Raw genomic sequence first — 27,112 nt, 5'->3', positions numbered from 1 at the left:
TTGCCAGCATTTGGGCCATATCCCTTTGAACCCTTCCTATTCATATACCCATCCAGATGCCTTGTAAATGTTGTAATTGTGCCCACCTCCACCATTTCCTCTGGCACCTCATTCCATACACACACCACCCTCTGGGTTAAAACGTTGCCCCTTGGGTCCCTTTTAAATAATTTCCCTCCTACCTTAAATCTATGCCCTCTAGTTTTGGACTTACCCACCCTGGGGACTTTTGGACTTACCCTATCCCTGCCCCTCAAGATTTTATGAACCTCTAAAAGGTTTCCCTTCTGCCTCTGATGCTCCAGAGTAAATAATCCCAGCCTATTCAGCATCTTCTTATAGCTCAAACCCTCCAACCTTGGCAACATCCTTGTAAATGTTTTTCGGAACCCTGTCAAGTTTCACATCTTTCCAAAGCAGGGAGACCAGAATTGCATACAGTATTCACAAAGTGGCCGAACCAATGTTCTGTACAGCCACAACATAACCTCCCAACGCCTATACTCAATGCACTGACCAATAAAGGCAAGCATACCAAAAGTCTTCTTCACTATCCTATCTACCTGCGACTCCATTTTCAGGGAACTATTAACCTGCACTCCAAATTCTCTTTCTTCAGCAACACTCCCCAGGACTTATTATTAAGTGTATAACTCCTGCCCTGATTTGCCTTTCCAAAATGTAGTACCTCACATTTATCGAAATTAAACTTCATCTGCCCATTGGCCCATCTGATCAAGATCCCATTGTACTCTGAGGTAACCTTCTTGCTGTCCACGATACCTTCAATTTTGATGTCGTCTGCAAACTTACTATATTTCCAATGTTCACATCCAAATCATTTATATAAATGATGAAAAGCAGTGGCCCCAGCATTGATCCTTGTAACACACTGCTGGTCACATGCCTCCAGTCTGAAAAGCAATCCTTCACCACCACTCTCTGTCTTCTTATCTTTGAGCCAGTTCTGTATCCAAGTGGCTGGTTCTCCCTATATTTCTGTGTGATCTAAACAGCCTACCATGAGGAACCTTGTTGGACGCCTCACTGAAGTCTATATAGATCGTATCCACTGCTCTGCCCTCATCAATCCTCCACGTTACTTCTTCAAAAAACTCAGTCAAGTTTGTGAGATATAATTTCCTCCACACAGAGCCATGCTGACTATCCCTAATCAGTCCCTGCCTTTCCAAATACATGTAAATCCTGTCCCACAGGATTTCCTTGAACAATTTGCCCATCACCGATGTCAGGCTCACTGGTCTATAGTTCCTTGGCTTTTCCTTATCACCTTTCTTAAATAGTGGCCCCGCATTAACCAACCTCCAGTCTTCCGTCACCTTACCTGTGGCTTTTGATGATACAGATTTCCTAGTAAGGGGCTCAGCATTCACCTTTTTTTTTAGCTTTTCACAATTCCACAGAACACCTGACAATTCCCAGGAATTTATCCACCTTTATGCATTTTCAGCCATCCAGCACCACCTCCCGTGTAATATGGCCATTTTCCAAGATGTTGCTATTTATTTCCATGTTTATATCATCGATGTCCTTCTCCACAGTAAACACTGATACTAAATACTCATTTAGTATATCTCCTATCTCCTGCAGTTCCACATATAGGCTGCCTTGCTGATCCCTATTGTCTCCTAGTTACTATTTTATCCTTAATGTATTTGTAGAATCCCGTTGGATTCTCCTTAATCCTGTCTGCCAAAGTTATCTCATGTCCCCTTTTTGCCCTCCTAATTTCCCTCTTAAGAATACCTCTTACTGCCTTTATACTCTTCTAAGGATTTACCTGTTTATGTCTGACATATGCTTCCTTCCTTTTCTTGACAAACCACAATTTCTTTCGTCATCCAGCATTCCCTACATCTACCAGCCATGTCCTTTACCCTAATAGGAACATACTGTCTCTGGACTCTCATTATGTCATTTTTGAAGGCTTCCCATTTTCCAGCCATCTTTTTACCTGCGTACGTCTGCCCCCCATCAACTTTTGCAAGTTCTTGCCTAATGCTGTCAAAATTGGCCTTCCTTCAATTTAGAATTTTAGCTTTTAGATCCAGTCTGTCCTTTTCATCACTATTTTAAAACTAAAAGAATTATGGTTGATGGTTCCAAAGTGCTCCCCCACTGACACCTCAGTCACCTGCCCTGCCTTATTTCCCAAGAGCAGGTCAAGTTTTGCACCTTCTCTAGTAGGTACATCCACATACTGAATCATAAAACTTTTATGTTCACACTGAACAAATTCCTCTCTATCCAAGACTTTAACACTATGGCAGTCCCAGACTATGTTTGGAACATTAAAATCCCCTGCCATAACCACCCTGTTATTCTTACAGATAAGTGTGATCTCCGTACACATTTGTTTCTCAATTTCCTGCTGACTGTTGGTGGGTCTATAGTACAATTCCAGTAAGGCTTTCATCCCTTTCTTATTTTTCAGTTCCACTCAAATAACCTCCTTGGACATATTCCCAGAAATATTCTCCCTAAGTACATTCGAAATGTTCGAAAAACATCACTCCCCCTCCTCTCTTGACCCTGGCCCCCACCTTCTATCTTTCCTGCAATGTCTATACCCTGGAACATTAAGCATTCTTGAGCCAGCTCTTTATAATCACTATGATATCCCAGTCCCGTGTTCCCAACCATGCTCTGACTTGATCTGTCTTTTAGGTCTCTTGCACTGGAATAAATGCAGTTCAGTTTCAGTCTTACCTCATTCCCTGCTTTGTCTCTGATTGTTTGACTTGCTCTTTTTCCCAACTGTACCAGTCTCAGACTGATCTCTTTCCTAACTATCTCCCTTATTGTGTCCCAAAACCCCTGCCAATAATTTAAATGCTCCCGAGCAGCTCTAGCAAATCTCCCTGCCAGTATATTAGTCCCCTTCCAATTCAAGTGCAATCCACCCTCCATATACAGGTCACTTCTACCCCAGAAGACATTCTAATATTCCAAAAATGTGAATCCTTCTCCCCTGCACCAGCTCCTCAGCCACACATTCATCTGCTCTATCCTCCTCTTCCTATCCTCACTATCTCGTGGCACTGGGAGTAATCCAGATATTACTACCCTCGAGGACCTCCTTTTTAAATTCCTGCCTAATTTCCTATGTGGTCCTCTCAGAATCTCATCCTTTTTGGTTTCCTATGTCATTAATTCCTCTGTATACAACAGCCTCCTGCTGGTCCCTCCCCACTTTAAGAATATTCTGTACATTCTCCAAGATATCCTTGATCCTGGCACCAGGAAGGCAACACACCATTCTGATTTCTCGCTGTCGGCCGCAGAAACATCTGTCTGTGTCTCTGACTGGAGAGTCCCTATCAGAATCGATTGCTTGGAACCTGATATACCCCTTGCTACATTAGAGACAGTCTCAGTAGCAGAAATCTTTGCTGCATTCCCCTGAGAGTCCATCACCCCCTACATTTTCCAAAACAGCATACTTGTTTGGGATGGGAGTAGCCACAGGAGATTCCTGTGGGACTTACCACCCTCTCCTACCTTTCCTGGTAGTAACCCATCTGCCTGACTGTATCTGTGGTTTTCTTCTTCCTTCCTACAGCTGCCATCCATCACACCCTTAGCTCTTGTAAATTCCTCATTGCCTTTCATTAACTATCTGCGGAATTTTCTCATATACTCATCCAGATGCCTTTTAAGTGTTGTAATTTTACCAACCTCCACCACTTCCATCAATTTATGCACCACTGTCTGCATGAAAAACTTGCCCCTTAGGTCCCTTTTAAATCTTTCCCCTCTTAGCTTAAATCTATAACAAATAATGTGAGATTAAATATAGTAAAATAAATTTAAGTTTTAAATAAAATACTTTAGAAATAAAGATTTGTATTTATATAAAAGCTTGCAGAAGTACCAACATTTCAAAGCACTTTACTGCCAATTAATTACTTTTGAAGTGTATGAAATGTGAGAAAGACAGGAGCCAATGTGTGCACCACAAGTTCTGACACACAGCAATGTGGTGGAGTGTGAACAATCTTTTCTTTTTGATGTTGATTGAGGGATAACTGTTTGTGAGGATTCTAAGGATAATTCCTCTGTTCTCCTTTAGAAAAGTGCCACGGGATCCTTTATATCCGCATATGAGAGGTGAAAGACTCTCATTTTAACATTTCCTCTGAAAGTTGCCCCCCCCCAACAGTACAGCACCCTCACAGTACTGCACTAGCATGCCTCTCTTGCTTTCTGTGCCAAAGTAGACTCAAACACACATTCTTCTGAATCAGAGGTTCCAGCTGAACTATGGATGGCATCAATATGTATGCTGAATCAATTTGTATTGGGTCATATTTAACAGAGTTGTTTAAAACTGATAGACAACTTGAGTCAGTCATCATTTGTTTACATCCTTTTCCATTCTATCTCCAAATAAAACATTCTGTTGAAGCACATCTGTTATGTTCTGATAGTAATGCAATCTATTCATTTAGCTGCAAACTAATGAGTTTGTTTAGCAAAGGAAGGTGAATCTCAGTATAAGGCGTGAGTGGGCTTTGCCATGGTAACCATTCAGTTTACGACAATTTAGCATAGGAGAAAGTGAGGACTGCAGATGCTGGAGATCAGGGCTGAAAAATGTGTTGCTGGAAAAGCGCAGCAGGTCAGGCAGCATCCAAGGAGCAGGAGAATTGATGTTTTGGGCATAAGCCCTTCTTCAGGAATGAGGAAGGTGTGCCAAGCAGGCTAAGATAAAAGGTAGGGAGGAGGGACTTGGGGGAAGTGGCGTTGGGAATGCGATAGGTGGAAGGAGGTTAAGGTGAGGGTGATAGGCCGGAGAGGGGGTGGGGGCGGAGAGGTCGGGAAGAAGATTGCAGGTCAAGAAGGCGGTGCTGAGTCTGAGGGTTGGGACTGAGATAAGGTGGGGGGAGGGGAAATGAGGAAGCTGGAGAAATCTGCACACCTTCCTCATTCCTGAAGAAGGGCTTATGCCCGAATCGTCAATTCACCTGCTCCTTGGATGCTGCCTGACCTGCTGCGCTTTTCCAGCAACACATTTCATTTTTCAGCGACAATTTAGCATAACCCAGAGTTGACTAGTTCAATCAGAATGTGTTACACTAATAGCGCAATCCCATTTAATATCACAGTAGTTTAGGACTTCACTTTGGTTAAAGCAACTTTCTTAATTCAGTGACTCTTTAGCAACAATATGCATTGCACCATCTTCAGCTACCTCATCATTCTTGACCTGAAATGATTATGACTTTCTAAATGTGCCAGGTGTGCCTCAGAGATTGAGTATTCATGTAGAGACAAAGCAAAGAACTGAAGTATGTATTAAGGAGGAGAGAATTCATTATGTTCAGGGAAGGATTGTTTATTACAGTCCCACTGCTGTGGTGATACATTGAATTCTTCACAGTTATAGAAAATCAATGGATTTCAATCCAAGAGAATTGTGTTGCACCCATCCAAATCTGACAGTTGCATAAACCAGTGTTTCTTAGTGGAACAAACTGAGGCAAAAACCAAAGTTATTTGTTTACTGTTGTGGTTCTGTTCACCGAGCTGGGAATTTGTGTTGCAGACGTTTCGTCCCCTGTCTCGGTGACATCCTCAGTGCTTGGGAGCCTCCTGTGAAGCGCTTCTGTGTTGTTTCCTCCCGCATTTATAGTGGAGGATGTCACCTAGACAGGGACGAAACGTCTGCAACACAAATTCCCAGCTCGGTGAACAGAACCACAACAACTAGCACCCGAGCTACAAATCTTCTCACAAACTTTATTTGTTTACCTTTTATTAGCTTGATGTGATTGAAATTACAATGTTTCTTCACAGCATCCTCTAACTGGTCTGAGTATATGACCAATGCACCAATGCTTTCCATAGTGTGTCAGCCAGTAAACTTATTTTCGCTGCACCTTTGCTAGCAGAGAAAAAATGAAAAGATAATTATTTTCCACAAAACGATGTACAGCTGTTTTTATTCTGTGTCAGTTACTATGAAAGACATTTGTTCTGGAAAGTATGTAAGTAATTCAGAACAAATTATTAAATCAGAAATTACATAACTTAGGTTTAATATTCATTGTAGCAAGATAGGAAACTGGGGACCTGTCCTGCAGAATAGAGGGTTCATGACCTGCATGTAACATTAATTTGCGTTGCCTAAATATGCATCCTGCATATTAATGCAAAGCATCAGAAAAATATCTGTGATATTTCCATTTTTATTTGTCATTCCAATACTGATGACATGTTCATTGTAAATGAAAAAAAAAAGGTGGATGGAGGCTGTTTGCTGATCTGGAGCATGGGAAGTGAATGCAATTCTGTTCTATTCATGTTCTTTCTAGCATATGTTACTGTATAACCATGGACAATAGGAGACGAAGATTAAACATTGTCAGAACTCCACCGTAAGCATCATTTAGGAACCTGAGAAACCAGTAACTAACCTTAAATACAATAGTTTTCCAGAGGCTTCTGTGAAGTGTGAATTCTAGTGTGCTCCAAAGGAAAACTGAAATTAACTGCAGCATACCAACTATTGAGCTTACCAGACTTATCTGAGCCCATTCTGATTGTATGGTATCATTATAACTAGTCTCAGTATCTGTGACAACTGCAGCATTTAAAATAAACCAGCAGTGAATAGAATATTGAAAGACACTGAACACTATAGTATAGATAGTCTCAGTGGACGTGGAGGCTCAACAGTGTCAAAATGGTGATTTTGAACAGGTGCATTGCTAAAAAGAAACCCTTTTCTTAAGTTGTCTGGATATATTATCTTGGAAAGTAGTTTCTGACAGAGTTCCAAAAAAGAATCTTTGAAGTTGGTCATAAAATGTTGTGAATTTTATTTTGAGACTCTTTATTGAGTCATTATTTTGACTTATTCTTATATCCATCCCACCAGGTAACAATAGCATGTGATGCTGTCCTAGCTGCAAGGTCTCCATTTGAAAAACAGGATTCCGAATCATGGGAAGAGGAACTTAAAGACTCAAAACATGAGAATAATCTTCACCAACTGGATAATGGAGTCCGTATTCCACCCAGGTCAACACCTTACATACCTTAAACATGAGCTGTGAATGAGCCAGTCTTCATTTTCATTTGTTCTGAGTACTGTTCAGATATGAAATCAAAATTTTTAAGATAACTTTTCATGAAATGTGACAAGATGAAATATGATAACACTTAAAATTCGTAATACTTCCTTGTTGTCCCCAGAGAGTTTTGTTCACCTTGTTTCATAACCAGATTATTTGACAAAAGAACATATGTTTTGACCAATGAAACAACTCAAAGGCTTACCAGCCAATTAAGTAGTTTTGAAGTATGGACATTGTTATTAACGCAAGAAGATCCAATAGGTAATGTCAGCACAGCAAGATTTTTAAAATGATAATCTAAATGATCCTGATTGAGAAATAAAGAATGCCTAAGACAGCCCTCCTTTGAAAAATATTAAAGGATCTTTTGCATATATCTCTGAGAGAGTAAGGGACCCTGATTCATTTGCACATCCAGTTAACGGCATTACTGAGAGTGCTGTACAAAATATGTTTTGTGCTCAAGTCTCCGGAGTGCAGTTGTGCATTTGAATTTCTGACACCAGCCAAATCATGTTTAAACAGCACTTTTTACAGCATTTGATTGTGGCACTACCAACCTACTATTTCTTCCTTAGCTTTTCCTCAATATTTCTGAGGAAGGGGTAAGTGTACATGATATAATTTAAATGTTTTTAAATTATGAAATAGAATATTATATTTTGTCACCACTTTCTCATTCATAGGTATTATTATGCTACTTATCAACTCTATGTATGGTATATTTTTGTTAACTGATAATTGCCTCTAATTTATATTTTATTCATTCTTGGAATGTGGGTCACTGGCCACACCAGCACATTTTGTCCATCCATAATAGCAGAGGGCAGTTAATAGCTCTGGAGGCTACAGAGGCTACTGTAGCTATGTAGGCCAGGCCAGGTTCCTTCCCTCAAGAACATTAATGAACCAGATGTTTTCTTTCCACAAGTCAACAATGGTTTCATAGTCCTCACTAAATTTTTTAACTCCTGATTGGTCATGATGGAATGTTCCAAAGTGATTGATGGATCTGGGAATGGCACTGCTACAGAACTGTCCTATTGTCGAACATATTTTCCAAACCACTGACTTTATTTATGAAGTGAGAACATACAGTGTTGCTTACATCAGCGTGTTGTCATTTGCATGTATTTGGAAAAGCAAGGACTGATTACTGATATTTCTTATCCTTTCACAATTTGTCACAGTGGCTGGAAATGTGCCTGGTGTGACCTGAGGGAGAATCTTTGGCTAAATCTGACAGATGGCACCATATTATGTGGGAAATGGTTCTTTGATGGCAGTGGTGGAAATGGACATGCTCTCCAACATTACCGTGAGACAGGTTACCCTTTGGCAGTTAAATTAGGAACCATCACTCCAGATGGCGCAGGTTAGTTCATTCTTTTAACGAGATGTAAATTGATGATGTGGTTTATTAAATAATAATCTTGTTGCTACTGGCACTGATTCTAAAATGACACCTTCTGAATTCTCTGAATTGGTTCGGCCGCATTTAGAATACTGTGTACAGTTCTGGGCGCTACATTACCAAAAGGAATTGGATGCTTTGGAGAGGGTGCAGAGAAGGTTTACGAGGATGTTGCCTGGTATGGAAGGTGCTAGCTATGAAGAGAGGTTGAGTAGGTTAGGTTTATTTTCACTAGAAAAAAGGAGATTGAGGGGGGACCTGACTTGAGATTTACAAAATCATGAAGGGTATAGACAGGGTGGATAGAGACAAGCTTTTTCCCAGGGTGAAGGATTCAATAATGAGAGGTCATGCTTTCAAGGTGAGAGGTGGAATCTTTAAAAGGAATACACGTGGCAAAAACTTCATACAGAGGGTGGTGGGCATTTGGAATGCATTGCCAGCAGAGGTGGTAGGGGCAGGCACAGTAGATTCATTTAAGATGCATGAGTAGGTGGGGAGCAGAGGGATACAGATGCCGACAGGTTCAGACAGTACATTTGGATTGGCTCAGACTTGGAGGTTCGAAGGGCCTGTTCCTGGACTGTAAATTTTCTTTGTTCTTTGTATTTCCTGAAAATGCAAGTTGGGGTTTTCATTTTCTTTTGCTTAAAGCAAAATCGCAATTGTAAAAACTGGTAATGCAAGAATCTATAAAAAAAACGTGAAATATGCAAAAGACTTTAATTTCTGAAAATAAATAGAATACAATAGAAACAAAGTTTTCCTGTGGCTATATATGGTCTTGATGAGGCCACATTCCGAGGATGTCTTATTTCAGTCTCCTTATTTGGAAAAGGATATATTAGCGTTAGAAGTAGTTCAGAAGAAATGCATTCATGTCGTTCCAAGAATGAAGAACTTATGTAAAAATGTTCAACAAGTTGAGACTTTGCCTGTCACAGTTTAGAAGAATGAGTGACGATCTTATTGAAATATATAAGATTCTGAGGGGACTTACTAAGGATAGCTAATGTTTGATGTTTCCTCTAATGGGCAAAATTGGAACACAGAACACAGCTTCAAAATAAGAGATCATCCTTTATAGGACAGAGATGAGATTTTCTTCCTCTCAGTGAATTGTTAACCTGTCAAATTTTCTTTCTCCAAAACAATGGAGATGAGGTCATTGAATTTATTCAAGATAGTGTTGGGTATATTTTCGATAGTCAAGGATTTCAGAGTTATGGAGCTAGGCAGGAATGTATACTTAAAACTATATTATTGAGTGGCAGAACAACCTGAAAGAGTAGAGTGATTTATTCCTGCCGAGGAGCAAGTGAGGATTGCAGATGCTGGAGATCAGAGTCAAAAAGTGTGGTGCTGGAAAAGCACAGCAGGTCAGGCAGCATGTACTTTTCCAGCACCACATCTTTTGACTCTGATTTACTCCTGCTTCTACATTCCTAAATTGGACAGAAAACATACTTTTGAAGACGAACAATCTGTTTATTCTTTAAATGAGAAAATTACTATTAATGATTTAAGTTATGATGAGAGTTCAACATTTTAGTCAAATGAAGAAAATAACATTATAACAGTCTATTTAAATAACAGACCTAAGGATAAAACTGTTCAAAATTCTGTTATTTGAATGATATTGAAATTTGCAATTAAGGGAAGAATGACAGAGAAATGTAAGCTATTTAGAGAAAACCAACTTGGATTTGTAAAATAATTAAAACTAGAAAATACTGGAAGGGCTCAGCAGGTCATGCATCATCAAGAGTTAATGCTTCAGGTCGATACCACTTCATCAGATGGATAGTAACCTTCTGGTAGTGGAAGGAAATAGATGAGGATGCATCTTTGTGCAAAGGGTGGTAGAAGTATAGGGTATTCACCACAAAAAGCAATAGATATTAGAAACTTTTAAGTCTGAGATCAATTTATTTTGGAGAGGCAAAGGTATAAAGTCAATGTGGTCAATATGCGTTAGTGATCAATCATGATCTCACTGAATGGCAGAACAGGTTTGAGAGATTGAGTGGCCTACACCTGTTCCTGTGTTACTGGGCTAATGCAGTCAGTAGGTCTTTCATATGCCCATTTTGAGATGTGAGATCCCTGTTAAATATTTCCATCTCACATGACAGGACCTGTTTCTTTCCAACTGTTGTAACTACTCCGAGTGCCAGGAGCTAATGTGTCAATATTTAGCTGTACATGTTCACACAGATAGAGCACCTGATCTTGGACTGTACATTCTACTTGATCTGTGCAGTCTGTTATTAACTCACGGATTGATACAGTAGATGATTGTGGTTGCTCAATGTTTTGATCTACCTGCCTAGATAGGTTGTATAACTTTGTTAGAAATTTGTCCATATTAATTTCTTTATTAGACATCTGTCCTTCAGATACTGAAGTCCAATCTGGTTTAAATTTTGGCATGAGCTCATGGTAAATGGATTGTACTCATATTTTCATTTATTTTTAGCTGGAATCAGGAAGATTCATATTTCTCACTTTTCTGTCAATTTCAACCCAGCATATTTTAGATGCTCAACCACCTTCTCCATTTCCCATATGTCACTGGCATTGCTTATGCACTGTGTGGAGAGAAGAGGGTTTGGGGTTTCAGAACACACAGATGCTTGACTGAAAGTGAATTACTTTTTGTTTGCATTGAACTGATGTTTTGATAGAACCATTTGTGGTCCCCTTTGACAGTAAAGTCTGTACTCAGACTCAGACTTGTTCCTAAACTTTTGCCTTATCAGAAGCTTTGTTTGGTGGTGCGTGGAGTTCTGTATTTCACCAGAAAATTAGCTGTTTCATATTCCGTTTTCAACACCCATACAGTGCTTGTTTCCTAAATGCTTCTTGAACTCTCCTAATAGATCTTTCAGCTGACAATGCAGATGATAAGGATTAATGAAAATATGTTTGATACTATTTTACTTGATGAAATTTTGGAATGCAGCAGATTGAAATGGGGGCTCATATCTAATGCAAGCTCCTCAGGTAATCCATGATGATAAATAGAGCCCTAGAATCATACAGTATGGAAACAGACCCTTCAGTCCAACTCATCTGTGCTGACCAGACATCCCAATCTGACCTATTCCCATTTGCCAGCATTTGGCCCATATGCCTCTAAACCCTTCCTGTTCATGTACGTATCCAGATGCCTTTTAAATGTTGTAATTAAACCCGCCTCCACCACTCCCTCTGGCAGCTCATACATTATACACACCACTCTCTATGTGAAAAGATTACCTCTCAGATCCCTTTTAAATCTCACCCCTCTCACATTCAACCTAAACTTGAGCTTGTCTGTTCTTCATTAGAAGTTGCTGTTTGAACTCATGCTTTACTTTGATACACTTCAATAAACTGTGTGATGATATGTGCCTTTAGGAGGAATTTGTTCTGTCCTGTTTCTCATGAAGAGGGCTGTTGTAAATTTGATGCCGAGGTGTCTGCTCCATGGAAAGCAGAGTAAAACGCTTCAGGTTTTTTTTTAAATAGACAAAAGAAGCATGAGTGACTGGAATCAGGCTGTCACAGACCCAGGGTTTTAGTTGTTGCTTTCAGCTGTTGAAGTTCGGTTTTTTGGAGTTGAAGCTGCTGCGTTCTGAGGAAGGGTCACCGGACCTGAAACGTTAACTCTGATTTCTCATCACAGATGCTGTCAGACCTGCTGAGTTTTTCCAGCAGCTTCTGTGTGTGGGTTTACAGAATGCTGCTATATTGGAACAGTTCATGAGTAGCAGTTAAATAATATATAATTTGTTAAGTATTTTGATAGAGTTAAAATTATGGCAATTTTTATTTGTTTGCTCTAACTAGAGTGTAAAAATAAAGTTGTTTTGCTTAAAGTCTAGTAGTTTGACTAATCAAATCACATCAGGAATGCAGCACCTTACACTTCCCTCTTAAAAAAATGATCAAAGTTAGCGTCTAAAGCACCTCCTTGATATGTTTTGAAGGGGTTTGGTCTGGTCATTGTAATTTTTCTTTTCACGAAAGTCTACATGAATGCTTTGAATTGGTCAAGTTAGCCATGATCACGACTCTGAAGTATTTTTGGTAGCTCATTTTTACATTTTTGGAAATGAGTGCATTTGCTTACCAGTGACTCCAAGTCATGATCCAAATCAGGCCAATAAATTAAATCTTTTGCTATGGGTTTCATATTGACTGCCCCTGTATGTTCAGTGTGGTGTTTGGCCAGAATCCCTTCTCCCAACTAACTCGGTACTACCAGTCTGTGACCCCATGTGATATGGCACTGCTTACAAAGTGACTCATAGCTATGATTGTGGAATGGTTTCTGTTCCATGTCTCTAAAGCAGTCAACGTCTCTTCATTCATTCAGTATCAGTTTGGAGATTCTCTTGAACATGAATCCCTAAGAACACAACATAAGAAATAGGAGGGGAGGTAAGCCATCTGATGCATTAAGCCAGCTCCACTATTCATAACTTACCTTTTTTGTGGACTTACCTCCACTTAACCCCTCTTTCACCATCACCTTTAATTTTTTACTGTTCAAAAATCTATCTTTGCCTTAAAAATATTAATAACATTGCCTCTATGAAGTAGTCTTAACTGCTACCTCATTGAGAGAATTCCACAGATTCACAACCCTCTGGGTGAAGAAGTTCCTCCTCAACTCAGTCCAAAATCTGTTCCCCCTTATTTCGAGGCTAGATCCAGTTTCACCTGCCAGTGGCAACAACTGTCCTGCTTCTACCATATCTATTCCCTTCATAATTTAATGTTTCTATAAGACCCCCCCCATTCATCTAAATTCCAATGAGTATAGTCCCACTCTACTCAATCTCTCCTAATAAACCAGTCCTCTCGATTCCTGAATCAACCTAGTTAACCTCCTCTACACTCTCTCCAGTGCCCTTACATCCTTTTTCAAGTAGGGCGACCAAAATGGACGCAGTACTCCAGGTGTGGCCTCACCAACACCCTATACAGCTGCCACATAACCTACATGTTTTTAAACTCTATCCCTCCAGCAATGAAGGACATTACTCCATTTGCCTTCTTAATTACCTGCTGCACCTGCTTCCTGAGTTTCAGCTGCAACCTTAGTTGGTGTAATTAGAAAATGGTAAGCTGCTACTCCAATCATTAAGTTTGCATCTTCACTACTTTTAAATTCTCTTACAGTGCATTAACATTCTCTTTCAAACTCTAATATTCCAAATTATTGTCATACAATCAGAGGTGTGCAGCCCCATGCTGTCAGTCTTTGATTCCAGAATAGCAACTAAAGGTTTGCGATCTGTCAGCACTGTGAAGTTTCCATCCAACAAAGCCTGGTAGAATATTTGTTTTGATTCCTAAAATGATTACAAGCACTTCCTTTCCTGTTTATGTGTAGCTGCAGTCACTCTTGGTCTGAGTTTCCCTTGACTCTTATTCATGACATTGCTGATCGCTGCTCTAATTCAATAGTTTGAAGTATTATATACTAGTTTCAGGTTGTGATTTGTGTCATAATGAATGACACAAATCACAACCTGCAATCTCCTTCCTGACCTCTCCGCCCCCACCCCACTCCGGCCTATCACCCTCACCTTGACCTCCTTCCACCTATCCCACCTCCATCGCCCCTCCCCCAAGTCCCTCCTCCCTACCTTTTATCTTAGCCTGCTTGGCTACTCTCTCTCATTCCTGATGAAGGGCTTATGCTCGAAACGTCGAATTCCCTATTCCTGAGATGCTGCCTAACCTGCTGTGCTTTAACCAGCAACACATTTTCAGCTGTGATCTCCAGCATCTGCAGACCTCATTTTTTAACTGAAGCTAGAAGTGTGAAACAGTTGCTCCTGAGAAAAGGGAGATTGTGTTGAACTATTCAGAAAAAGGTTTCTGCAATGTAAGTAGCTAGTTTATAAATTCCAGACCATATGTTTTTTGATGGTGAGGATTCTAAGCTCAGTTGTGTGCAGTCATCTGGAAGAAGCTATTAGATTCTCAAGATGGGGAATTGAAGGCAGTTAAATTCTATGGATGTTCAATATATCTGTATTAAATTATAATTCAATTATTCTGACTTTATAAAGCCGTACCGAGGTTAAAGAGAAGGAATCTCTCTCTCTGACATAAGTGCTGTAAGGGATTGTTGTTGAGATTAATGCAATTATACTTTACTGTTGTTCTGAGATTTTGAAATTTGTGTTCTTTGTAAATGGTTTTGTTTATTCTATTTTATCTTCTTTCCTATTGCATTATAGACTTCGTTATTAAACCCCAATCTGCACCATTTGTACTTATGATTCAGTGAAAGACCATCTCACTAAAGCCAAAATATTCAAAAATGTGATCTATCAAGCCACCTTTTAGTCTGGGATCTGAGTTGTCCAGTAATAACATGAGCTGGGATCATAACAGTCCACACTTAAATCTTTGGTATTTGGTAATGGATACTGCTCACCATCCACTCACCATCAATGTTGGAGGCCTTAAACCTGTCTCTTTTTGGCACTGCGACAATTGGAGTTGTTCATTTACTGTGATCAGTGTACACAGTGTACAGTGTAGTGTCATACACCATGTATTTCTTGATTCTTGCCTCCTCCTCACGCTGGGCTTTGAGAGTATAAGGAACCAGTGTTGCATGATATGATTTGTACCTAATTCCAATGTACACTTTCACATCTACTATGGCCACATAGTTGTTGTTGAAAATTTTGGTAAAAATATTCAATAGCCGATCAAACCACTTGTTCTCCTTAATTTGAAAGTTTAAAATAATAGTCATTGCACTTTGAATTGTTAATATATCTTGTGACAATATTGGATTTGCTGTTATAATGGATATTGCACTGCACTTGTCTCCATGCATATATAATTTCAACCAAAGTAGGATTGAACTAAGCTGTGCTCTGTGTTGGTGGTGCATTACTGAAATTTCTCTTGGTCATGTCTCTTTTCAAAATGGAGCAATTTGCAGTCTCCTCAATGCACATATTTATTTGCTGTTGATGAACGTACAAATGTACAAATGATTACTGGTGGCATAAATGCTATACAGAGCAAATTGCTGTTTACCTAGACAATCTGAATTAATTTCAAGATTTTAATTCTATCCTTTGGATACTATTGTTTTCCCTTATGATCAGAATGATTTCTCTTCTGTCTGTTGGTCAACAAATGATGGCAGTAGTGCCATTTTACTTAAAATTTAAACATTTGATCTTTCTGTGCTCAAGCTATATTCAACCAAGAGAAAATTCAGTGCTGACTGCACTGCTAACTGAGATCACAGTTAAGTTCAAAACCTACTTGATGAGATGTTAGGCAATTGTGAACAAATGGCATACACATGGTTGCTATTGCAGTGATAGTAATTCACTAACCCGTTATCTCCAACACTCTAACTGGGGAAACCTAGTCAGTAGACTTGGCAGAAACCTATTGACTGTGAACAAAAGCTGGATGAGACACTTGCATAGGAAGAAATTCCCAAGCATTGTTGATTGACATCTCCATGAATGAGCAATCTTACACAACCCCAACACGATTACAATGTTATGTGAGTTCAGTAACTGCAGGATTCTTTCCTTCATTCACCCACACACACATCAGTCTGATTATATATAGTCTAAGTATGTGTCAAGATTTCAATGTAATGATAAATGTTCCAGTGCCAGAAAGTACTCATTGAATGTCTCAGTATTTTTCTGATTTCTGGATAAAAGTGTGAAGCTTTCTGCTAGCTCTACATTCCTAGGGTTGAAAAGTTCCTCCAAATTGCTGACGTCTGTTTTGGCTTTTAGGAGCAAGGAGATTTGTTGGCGTGCCAAACATTTCCAGATCAGTCCCCACTAGAAAGGTTGCTACCTTGTTCCCAAGCATTGCCTTATTCTGGGTCTTGGCCCCTTGACTTACATATTAAAATTCAAAAGCATTATTAGTTCTGAAAAACATGCCCATTCTCGCAGTACAAGAACTGCATAATTCTCAAACCCCCTCAGATTTTCTGAGCATTCTGATGTATTCCACCAGCAGAGCCATATCTTACCGTTTTCAAAGATGGCAATGACAAAATAACTATGGCTCCATTCACTATCCCTCTCAAAAACAGTGATACACTGTGTCATCCATGGACAGCTTGAGTGCAAGCAGACAAGGCGAATACGAGTGTTCATGATAAATTATCTCTAAGTCATCTGAGGTAGTAGGAGCTCAATCAAACAAATCTAGTTGGTTGTGAAAATGCCGTCTTAGCCAGATAACAGATTTTAATCAAATGCCTATTAGGATCTTGCAGCAGTCTCTTCACTGAGGAAACTCAGACATTGTGTGAGTATGCCAAAGCCGATAGCAAATCCTAATTTTTCTATTGTTTCTATGGTTGTAGTCTTTTCCTTTGGTTTCCAGTTCTGAGAGATTAATGAGAGAGCTTGGTCTGCTCTGGACTGCCTTTCAGGAACATGACCGCGTAAGGAAATGGTACACACCACACAACCCACTGAAATCATCTTCATACCAGCAGACACATCATTGGGAGCTAATGGGTCGCTGCTGCTCTTCACTACTATATTTGTGGATTCTCGTCCCATCTTGTCTTCAAAATTTGTTCGCGATTTGAGTAGAACCGATGTAAAAGACAAACCCCAAATATAGCTTGTTCACCTCTCGTTATTTAGTAGTTTTGCACTATGTAAGCTCATAATATATGAAAACCGTGCTCAAAATCGAAGAGAAACCATAGAAGGGTGTACATTTGAGATACTGTTTGCTTTCTTGAGCACATTTTAGTTTTAGTAGCCTGTATAAGTGTAATATTTAAAAATCTAAACTTGTATCATATTTGTATTTTTGTTTATAATACAGATGTGTACTCATTTGATGAAGAGGAAGCAGTGCTAGATGCAAATCTTGCAGAACACTTGATGCACTTTGGTATTGACATGTTGACAATGCAAAAGGTCTGTAGAAAATACTATGACTTTTTTTTGACAAGCAAACCAATTGACAAGCATTAAAATAATGAACTTGCCATTGGGAACAAGCAATTTTGGTGGAATAAAATTTGTTCATAATTTTTGGAATAATCATAATGGAGTTAAAAGGAATGTTGAGAAGATTTAACATATCTGATTTTAACTGAGCAAGCTGTGTCCCTTCACATTTTTGTCCTGATTACAATTAATGACCTACTTGGCGCTAGCATACATTGTAAATATCTTCTTAAATTGTTTATAAAACTGCTTTGTAAAATTAGAAGAGCAGCCTTATTATAGTGACAGTCATAGTGTCTTTGTTAGCATTAACAATTTTCTTGTTTGTGAAATCACCAACTAATGTGTACACAATGGTTTCATCAGAAATTTGGAGCAACTAGAGTCTTTAATATCACCACACAGGTCAAGCTCTATGTGATTCATTGTCAGAAATGCATCTATACAGTATCAACTATGTCATGGTTAGTGTTGATGTATTGGATGCAGATTTGTGAAAGTATATGATCAGTTAATTATTTATTACATCTTTTTTGATAGTCAGAAAATGTTAATCCTGTCGAAATCAAACCACGAATCAGTGAGTGGGAGATGGTTCAAGAATCCGGTATGAAGTTGAAGCCAATGTATGGTTCTGGATACACCGGAATCAAGAACCTTGGAAACAGCTGCTACCTCAGCTCTGTTATGCAGATAATCTTCAGCATACCCGACTTTCAGCGGAGGTGGGTTTTTAATGACATTCATATGTACTTGTGTAAGATTTTTGTGATTTTACTGAGGCATGATTTTGAGCTTTCATTTTATATCATTTGCTCTTTGTAAGGTATTCCCTGTTGCTCCACCTACAACCCTTTTCTCTTCCACAGCCATTTGAAGATGTTGGCTCCTGAATTTTGCTTATCTTTCCTAGAATTCCATGTTTTAGTCATTCCAGTTGGGTTTCTGCCCCACCCTAGTACTGGAACAAATTAGAACATAGACTATTACAGCGTAGTAACGGCCCTTTGGCCCTCGATGTTGCGCCGAACTATGAAACCAATCTGAAGACCATCTAACCAACACTATTCCATTCTCGTCCATATGCCTATACAATGACCATTTAAATTCCCTTAAAGTTGGCGAGTCTATATGTGTTGCAGGCAGTGCATTCCACACCCCTACTACTCTCTGAATAAAGAAACTACCTCTGACATCTGTCCTATATCTATCACCTCTCAATTTAAAGCTCCCCTTGTGCTAGCCGTTGCCATCCATGGGAAAAGGCTCTCACTCTCCACCCTAACTAACCCTTTGATTATCTTATATGTCTCAATTAAGTCACTTCTCAACCTTCTTCTCTCTAATGAAAACAGCCTCCTCGAGTCCCTCAGCCTTTCCTCATAAGACCTTCCCTCCACACCAGGCAACATCTTGGTAAATCTCCTCTGAACCCTTTCCAAGGCTTCCATATCCTTCCTATAATGAAGTGACCAGAACTGTATGCAATACTCCAAGTGTGGCCATTCAAGAGTTTTGTACAGCTGCAGCTTGACCTCATGGTTCCGAAACTCAATCCCTCTATCAATAAAAGCTAACACACTGTATGCCATCTTAACAACTCTATCAACTTGGGTAGCAACTTTCAAGGACCTCTGTACCTGGACACCAAGGTCTCTCTGCTCAACAACACTACCAAGAAACTTACCATTAGCCCAGTACTCTTTATACCTGTTACTCTTTCCAAAGTGAATCACCTCACACTTTTCCGCATTAAACTCCATTTGCTACCTCTCAGTCCAGCCCTGCAGCTTATCTATGCCCCTCTGTAATCTACAACATGTTCGCCACTATCCACAAAACTACTGACCTTAGTGTCATCCACAAATTTACTAATCCATCCTTCTATGCCATCATCCAGGAGATTTATCAAAATGACAGACAACAGTGGTCCAAAACAAATCCTTGTGGTACACCACTAGTAACTGAACTCCAGAAAGAACATTTCCTGTCAACCACCACCCTCTGTCTTCTTTCAGCTAGCCAATTTCTGATCCAAGCCCACCAAATCCCCTCAATCCCATGCCTCCATATTTTGTGCAAAAGCCTACCATGGGAAACCTTATCAAATGCCTTACTGAGATCCATATACACCACATCAACTGCTTTACCCTCATCCACCTGTTTGGCCACATTCTCAAAGAACTCAGTAAGGTTTGAGAGGAATGTCCTACCCTTCACAAAATTGTGTTGACTATTCCTAATCAACATATTCCTTACTTGATGATTATAAATCCTATCTCTTATAATCCTTTACCCACAACTGAAGTAAGGCTCACTGGTCAGTAATTGTTAGGGTTGTCTCTACTCTCTTTCTTGAACAAGGAGACAACATTTGATATCCTCTAGTCTTCTGGCACTTTTCCTGGAGACAATGATGACATAAAGATCAAAGCCAAAGGCTCTGCAGTTTCCTCCCTGGCTTCCCAGAGAATCCTAGGATAAATCACATTCAGCCCAGGGACATATATATTTTCATACTTTCCAGAATTGCTAACACCTCCTCCTTGTGAACCTCAATCCTGTCATGTCTAGTAGCCGGTATCTCAGTTTTCTTCTCGACAACATTGTCTATTTCTAGTGTGAACACGAATGAAAAGTATTCATTTAATGCTTCCCCTATCTCCTTTGACTCTATGCACAATTTCCCACTACTGTCCTTGATTGGCCCTAATCTTACTCTCGTCTTTCTTCTATTCCTGAGATACCTATAGAAAGCCTTAGAGTTTTCCTTGATCCTATTTGCCAACGACTTCTCATGTCCCCTCCTGGCTCTTCTTAACTCTCTCTTTAGATCTTTCCTGGCTAACATGTAACTCACAAATGCCTTAACTGAGCCATCATATCTCATCCTAACACAATACTCCTTCTTCTTCACGACCAGAGTTTCAACTTCCTTAGCAAACTACAGTTCCTGCACTCAACGACTTCCTCCCTGCCTGACAGATACATACTTATCAAGGACCCGCAGTAGGGCCCATCCCCTGCAGTTTACTTCCCCATTATATGCATCCTAAATCTTCCCTAATCGCATTTGTAATCGCCTTTCCCTCAGCTATAACTCTTGCCCTGCAATATATTCATATCCCTTTCCATCACTAAATTCTTAGAAACATCAATCTGTTCATGCTTGATCATACAATTCAGTACCCTATTCCCAATTTTCCCCCATAACCTTTGATTTCTTTTGCCCTAAGAACTATATTGATCTCCTTCTTGAAAACACTCAACGTTTTGTTGTTGGAGTTTATGGAACTCTGGAACTGATGGTTGATCTGTGGTCTGTTCAGATGATGAGTTCTCACCTTCCTGATTGGCTGACTCAGTGAATGTTCAGTCTGTCCAGTCGCTGGAGTATATCTGAATGTCAGAAAATCTGTATGATCAATGTAACACTAGCTCAATGAAGGTCCCAGTTTTCATATGGACTGACTCTTGTTGAGATTGTTGAAAATTTGTACTCTGCCTGGCTCTCTAGTGCACACCTCTGACAATGGCTTTGACAAAATGAAATTTGGCTTTCTGTCTCATTTCATCTTGATGCTCATACCTATTACTACTTCTGATTCCTTTAGCCTTTTAGCTACTAGTAGATTAGTGTGGGTCCAGCATGCCATTAATCTTTGTACTGGACTACTTTCCAAGGCTTCAGTGGGATATGTTTTCCACTCAGTGCTGACCTTCCATAATATATTTCCTCTCAATATTTTTAATTCTGCATAGATCTCCAAAACTGGAAGTCATTGTTTGGAATGATGTTGATGCGCTGACAGAAATGTTTGGTCTTTGAGTGGAGCGTTGAGGGAATATTGCATGTATACATCTGTGCTGGATGTGCTTGATTTCTTTCTGATTCCTTTGGTAATTTTTTATTGGCACCACAGCCATTCCATTTGACTGGGGTTACTATGGTGATGATGTATGATGTTGAATGTCCCAATCCTTTATGAAGTAGCTGACTTGTTCAACATGAACTGAGGGTTATAGTCACTCATCACAATGTCTGGAATGCTGGAATGATCAAAATGTGCTTGCAAGCATTTGACAATTTCCCTAGTAATCATTGCAGTCAGCTGTTCTGATTCCCTGTGGTCAGAATAATGGTCTAATCAGTTCCTGAGTGAGTGAAGAGTTATGTTCTCAGCTTCATTAATGATCTATCTGGAATGCCAAGTGGGTTTGGTAACTCACTAGCTTGTTTAGCGCTGGGTTCATTACAAACACTGCATTGGCTGATGTGGTCCTTGATGTCATTGCTCACATTAGGCCAGAAGTGCACTTGGTTTCGTCAGACTCAATTCAGTTCCTTCATGGCTTACATGGATTCACTTTAGCATCTCTCCTCTCATGTCCTTAAGAATAAGGACCTGAGAGGACTTAAGAATAAACTGTACTTCCTTTGTACAGTATCACAATCTCAGGCTGTTAATTCATCTCCTCACACCAAGCTCAGCACTACTCTTGCCCATATTAGGAACTCACAGGGCAATAGTTTATTGAATTAACTGAAAAATGGATGTCTGCAATGAGTGACCCATGGTGGAGGTCCCATGGCTGTGGCAGTACAGAAAACACATTTGTATAGTATTGCATTTCTACCCAAACAAGGTGTGATACATATGTAATTTGTTATTGTTTGTATCTACCAGGCTATTATCTCCTTATTTTGAATTGGGCAGACAGGTAACCACTCAATCTATAGGGTTTTTGGTACCAGCTAAGCATAAAATAGTTGCTGTTTTCCTCAGCAAAGTGGTGCGTGGAGGTTTCTGTCGCTATATAATCTTTCACCTCTCTAGTTCCTGGCACTATAGCACAATTTACCACCATGTAACCTGACGGAATTTTAGAGTAAGATTTTAAAAGGATGATTTACCATGTCATTTTTTTCATTTTGTTACACTTCCAATAGTCAGTTATTTTAAAACTAAAAAGTGTAATGTGTTCTTAAATGTGAAAATGATTGCACACAAGTTGGCTATTAGGAGATTGTTTAATATCATGGGAACGTGACACTGGTGATCCCAGTGGCAACAATCTAGAGACACAAGACAGTGATGCAAACAGTCACAATATCAGCATATGGTTAACCTTTAACTACTATTTATGTTGCAGTTTCCATTAAACAAGTCTTTGGGCTTTATGAATTTGTGTATAAATATATACAAAATATCTGACAGTGCTGTATTATCTAGGAAGCCGTTGATGTTGATCTATTTTCTGGTAGGTTCTCACAAACCCCTAAAATAATACATAATCATTTCATTAGTGATATTTATTTGAATATATTTGAGGCAAAGCGTGATAGGTGGGATTATGTGCTAGATGAATTGGCAGAGCATGGCATTATAAAGGCTGGTGGTTGATACTAGAACGTGGGTTGGCATAGGGGATATGGGGACTGGATTAGAGGAGGACAGTTTGACTGGGGATGATGAGTTCACAAAAAAGGGTAGGACAGTGTATGTGGCATGAGGGGTGCATGATGGTGGTCTGCGTCCCAGCACATATCTGGGGCCCAGCATCCTTTTGTCCTGGTTGTTTGGCCTGCCTTCCTGTGAACCCTGCTACCTGAGAATAAAACCGGAGAACAACATTACTTGAGGTTTGTGGATCCAGGATATGCCCTATCTCTACTCTTCCAATCCAGTGAAGATTGGGGCCATGCAGTTTAAAACAGATAATGCATGTTAGTTTAAATCATGTCCCAAAAGCAAAATAAATAGTGAGAAAAATAAATGGGATGAAGAAAAAGAGAGTAAAGCAACAGAGAAGAAGTAAAAATAATTGTTAAATTTATATTTTTAAACCTCCACTTTACTGCCTGGAAGTGTGGTGGAGGCACATTCAATTGAGCCATTGGAAAGGGCATTAAATGGTTGTTTCTATTTAAATAATGTCCAGAGTTACAGGGAAAAGACAAGCCAATGAAGACACAATTGTCCAAATGGTCTTCTGCACCATAATAATTAGCATTTAGCAATTAGTAGTTAGCTCTGTTGCCTCACAGCATCAGGCACGTGAGTTCAATTCCAGGCTTGGATAACTGTGTAGAGTTTGCACATTCTCCCCATGTCTGTTGGGCACTCCTTCCACAGTCCAAAGGTGTACAGATTAGGTGGATTGGCCATGCTAAATGACTCCTTACTGTTCAGGGATGTGCAGGCTAGGTGGATTGGCCATTGTAAATGCATCACCTCGGGGATCAGGTGGGACGGGGGATGCTTTTCAATGGGTTGGTGTGGAATCAATGGGCTGGATGGCCTGTCTCTGCACTGTGGGAATTTTAATATTCTATGAATTCTATAAACAACTGGAAAAAAATTAAACTCCATGTTTGTTAAATTTTGTTTTCAGGACTAGGGAGTTTGATTGGATGAAATTGTCACTTATCATGCCATTAAGACTTCAACTGCTCCTGAGTGCATCAATCTTGATGACGTTTGGTGTCTTAGGGGCAGACCTAGAGATAGGTACCCTAGGATCATGTTATTGCAGTGGTTTCTATTGATGACTGTATAGCGGACTGCCACATTTCTGATAGCAGCCTCCGACTTCCATGTTTACAGATGCCCAAATCGCTGTCAGGTTTCCTCAATTATAACTATTAGTGTTCTGCTAGTCTCACTGTTGTTATCCAAGCTGTTACATGTGAATAGTTTGTCCTTGTATTGCAGATACGTTGGAAACCTCCAAAGAATATTTGATTACTCCCCTCTAGATCCAACTCAAGATTTTGATACACAGATGTAAGTGTTGAATTTTGTAACAATATTGCACCTGCTGAGCTGTGCTCAAATGTAATTGTTAGCTGTCAAATATTTATTTAAAATAAACATTTGCATGTTTATAATTTTGTTTGCTCCCATTAAACAGACAATTAAAAAAAAACACAGACCAATGTATAACTCATAAATCAGTAGAAATGTTGCAAAATTATTGAGTTCCACCTTTTACAAAGATTTTGCTGACAGGTGATGAATTTGATTTAAATTCTAAACTGAATATTTTTAATGGTGACTACTGACATGCAAATAATTTGAGATGTTGAGTCAGATGATGGGTGAGTCAAATTTTTATAGCATCCTTGGCACAAAATGGCTAACTGAAGTTCTAATAGAAGCAAAGTATTGTGGGTTCTAGAATTCTGATTTGGCAACAGGAGCAGTTTGTTTGACTCGGGTCTGGCAGCACCTGTGGGGAGAGAAACAGTTAATGTTTTGAGTTGAATTATGATCGTTCAGAATGGATGCAAGGTAGGACTACGATAGGCTTTATGTCTGAGAGGGGAAGCCCTAGGGTAGACGGCAGGAGAAATTAAATTACAAAGCTATTATGGAACATTTAATCTCCACTTGGAGAGTCAAGAATTATTTAAGGATAGTTATTGTGATTTTGTCAGGGAGAGGTCAGATTTAACAAATTTGATTGAAGTTTTTTGATGAGGTGATTAGATGTGTAGATGAGTGTAGTGCAGTTCATGCAGACTACATGGACTTAAGTAAGTCTTTTGATAAATTACCACATGGCAGACTAGTTAAGAAGCTAAGAGCCTATAAGATCTTGGGCAATCTGGAAAGTTTTGTGACTGGCACCCTACGTCCAGTGATGTACCATAGGTTTGGTACTGGGTCCTTTGCTCTTTGCCATACACATTGATGGATGGTGCAGTGGCTTAGTGGTCACCACTGCTGTCTTACAGTGCCAGGGACCTTGGTTCAAACGCCCCCCTACAACCCACCCTCCCACCCTGGCACTTTCCCCTGCCACCGCAGGAACTGTAAAATCTGTGCCCACACACCTCCTCCCTCACCTCTATCCAAGGCCCTAAAGGAGCCTTCCACATCCATCAAAGTTTTACCTGCACATCCACTAATATCATTTATTGTATCCATTGCTCCCGATGCGGTCTCCTCTACATTGGGGAGACTGGGCGCCTCCTAGCAGAGCTCTTTAGGGAACATCTCCGGGACACCCGCACCAATCAACCACACTGCTCCGTGGCCCACCATTTCAACTCCCCCTCCCACTCTGCCGAGGACGTGGAGGTCCTGGGCCTCCTTCACCGCCACTCCCTCACCACCAGATGCCTGGAGAAAGAACGCCTCGTCTTCTGCCTTGGAACACTTCAACCCCAGGGCATCAATGTGGACTTCAACAGTTTCCTCATTTCCCCTTCCCCCATCTCACTCTAGTTCCAAACCTCCAGCTCAGCACTGTCCCCATGACTTGTCCGAACTTGTCCTACCTGCCTATCTTCTTTTCCACCTATCCACTCCACCCTCTCCTCCCTGACCTATCACCTTCATCCCCTCCCCCACTCACCCATTGTACTCTATGCTACTTTCTCCCCACCCCCACCCTCCTCTAGCTTATCTCTCCACGCTTCAAGCTCACTGCCTTTATTCCTGATGAAGGGCTTTTGCCCGAAACGTCGATTTCGCTGCACTTTGGATGCTGCCTGAACTGCTGTGCTCTTCCAGCACCACTGATCCAGAATCTGGTTTCCAGTATCTGCAGTCATTGTTTTTACCTCAATTCCACCTTGGGTGACTGTCTGTGTGAAGCTTGCACATTCTTCTTGCATTTAAATGGGTTTCCTCTGGATGCTCCAGTTTCTTTCAGTTACTAGTGGGGTACTGTAAGGATCTGTTTTGGGTCCACTGCTGTTTGTCATTTATATAAATGACCTGGATGAGGGCAGAGAAGCATGGATTAGTAAATTTGTGGATGACACTAAGGTGGATGGAGTTGTAGATAGTGACGAAGAATGTTGTAGGTTACGGTGAGACATAGATAAGTTGCAAGGCTGGGCTGAGAGGTGGAAAATGGAGTGTAATGTGGAAAAGTGTGAGGTGATTCACTTTGGAAGGACTAACAGGAATGCAGAGTACTGGACTAATAGTAAGATTCAAATGAGCAGAGAGATCTTGGTGTCCAGGTACATAGACCCTTGAAAGTTGCCACTCAGGTTGATAGGGTTGTTAAGAACGTATACGGTGTCTTAGCTTTTATTGCTAGAGGGACTGAGTTTTAGAACCATGAGCAGCTGTACAAAATTCTGGTGTGGCCACACTTGGAGGGTTGTGTACAGGTCTGGTCACTGCATTATAGGATGGATGTGGAAGCTTTGGAAAGGGTTCAGAGGAGATTTACTTGGATGTTGGCTGGTATGAAGGGAAGGTCTTACAAGGAAAGGCTGAGGGACCTAAGGCTGTTTTCATCAGAGAGAAGAAAGTTGAGAGGTGACTTAATTGAGACATATAAGATAATCAAAGGGTTAGATAGGGTGGACAGTGGGAAAGTAGGACTGCAGATGCTGGAGATCAGAGCTGAAAATGTGTTGCTGGAAAAGCGCAGCAGGTCAGGCAGCATCCAAAGAGCAGGAGAATCAATGTTTCGGGCATGAGTCCTTCTTCAGGAATGAGGAAAGTGTGTCCAGCAGGCTAAGATAAAAGGTAGGGAGGAGGAACTTGAGGGAGGAGCGTTGGAAATGCAATAGGTGGAAGGAAGTCAAGGTAAGGGTGATAGCCCGGAGTGGGGGTGGGGGGCGGAGAGGTCAGGAAGAAGATTGCAGGTTA

General features: G+C 40.2%; 1 protein-coding gene across 1 annotated transcript in view; it reads left to right on the top strand.

Moving 5' to 3' along the window:
* usp13 (ubiquitin specific peptidase 13) overlaps nt 1-27,112 on the top strand; it is a 106,059-nt gene that overhangs the window by 44,842 nt on the left and 34,105 nt on the right. The window contains exons 5-9 of the mRNA XM_060834133.1: nt 6,905-7,047; nt 8,294-8,478; nt 17,365-17,459; nt 18,033-18,217; nt 24,209-24,280. Of these exons, the coding sequence (XP_060690116.1) occupies nt 6,905-7,047; nt 8,294-8,478; nt 17,365-17,459; nt 18,033-18,217; nt 24,209-24,280 (680 nt within the window). The remainder of the gene's footprint in view (nt 1-6,904; nt 7,048-8,293; nt 8,479-17,364; nt 17,460-18,032; nt 18,218-24,208; nt 24,281-27,112) is intronic.

Source organism: Hemiscyllium ocellatum, chromosome 13 (genome assembly GCF_020745735.1).
Source record: "Hemiscyllium ocellatum isolate sHemOce1 chromosome 13, sHemOce1.pat.X.cur, whole genome shotgun sequence".
NCBI lineage: Eukaryota > Metazoa > Chordata > Chondrichthyes > Orectolobiformes > Hemiscylliidae > Hemiscyllium > Hemiscyllium ocellatum.
This window is presented reverse-complemented; position numbering and strand designations above follow the sequence as displayed.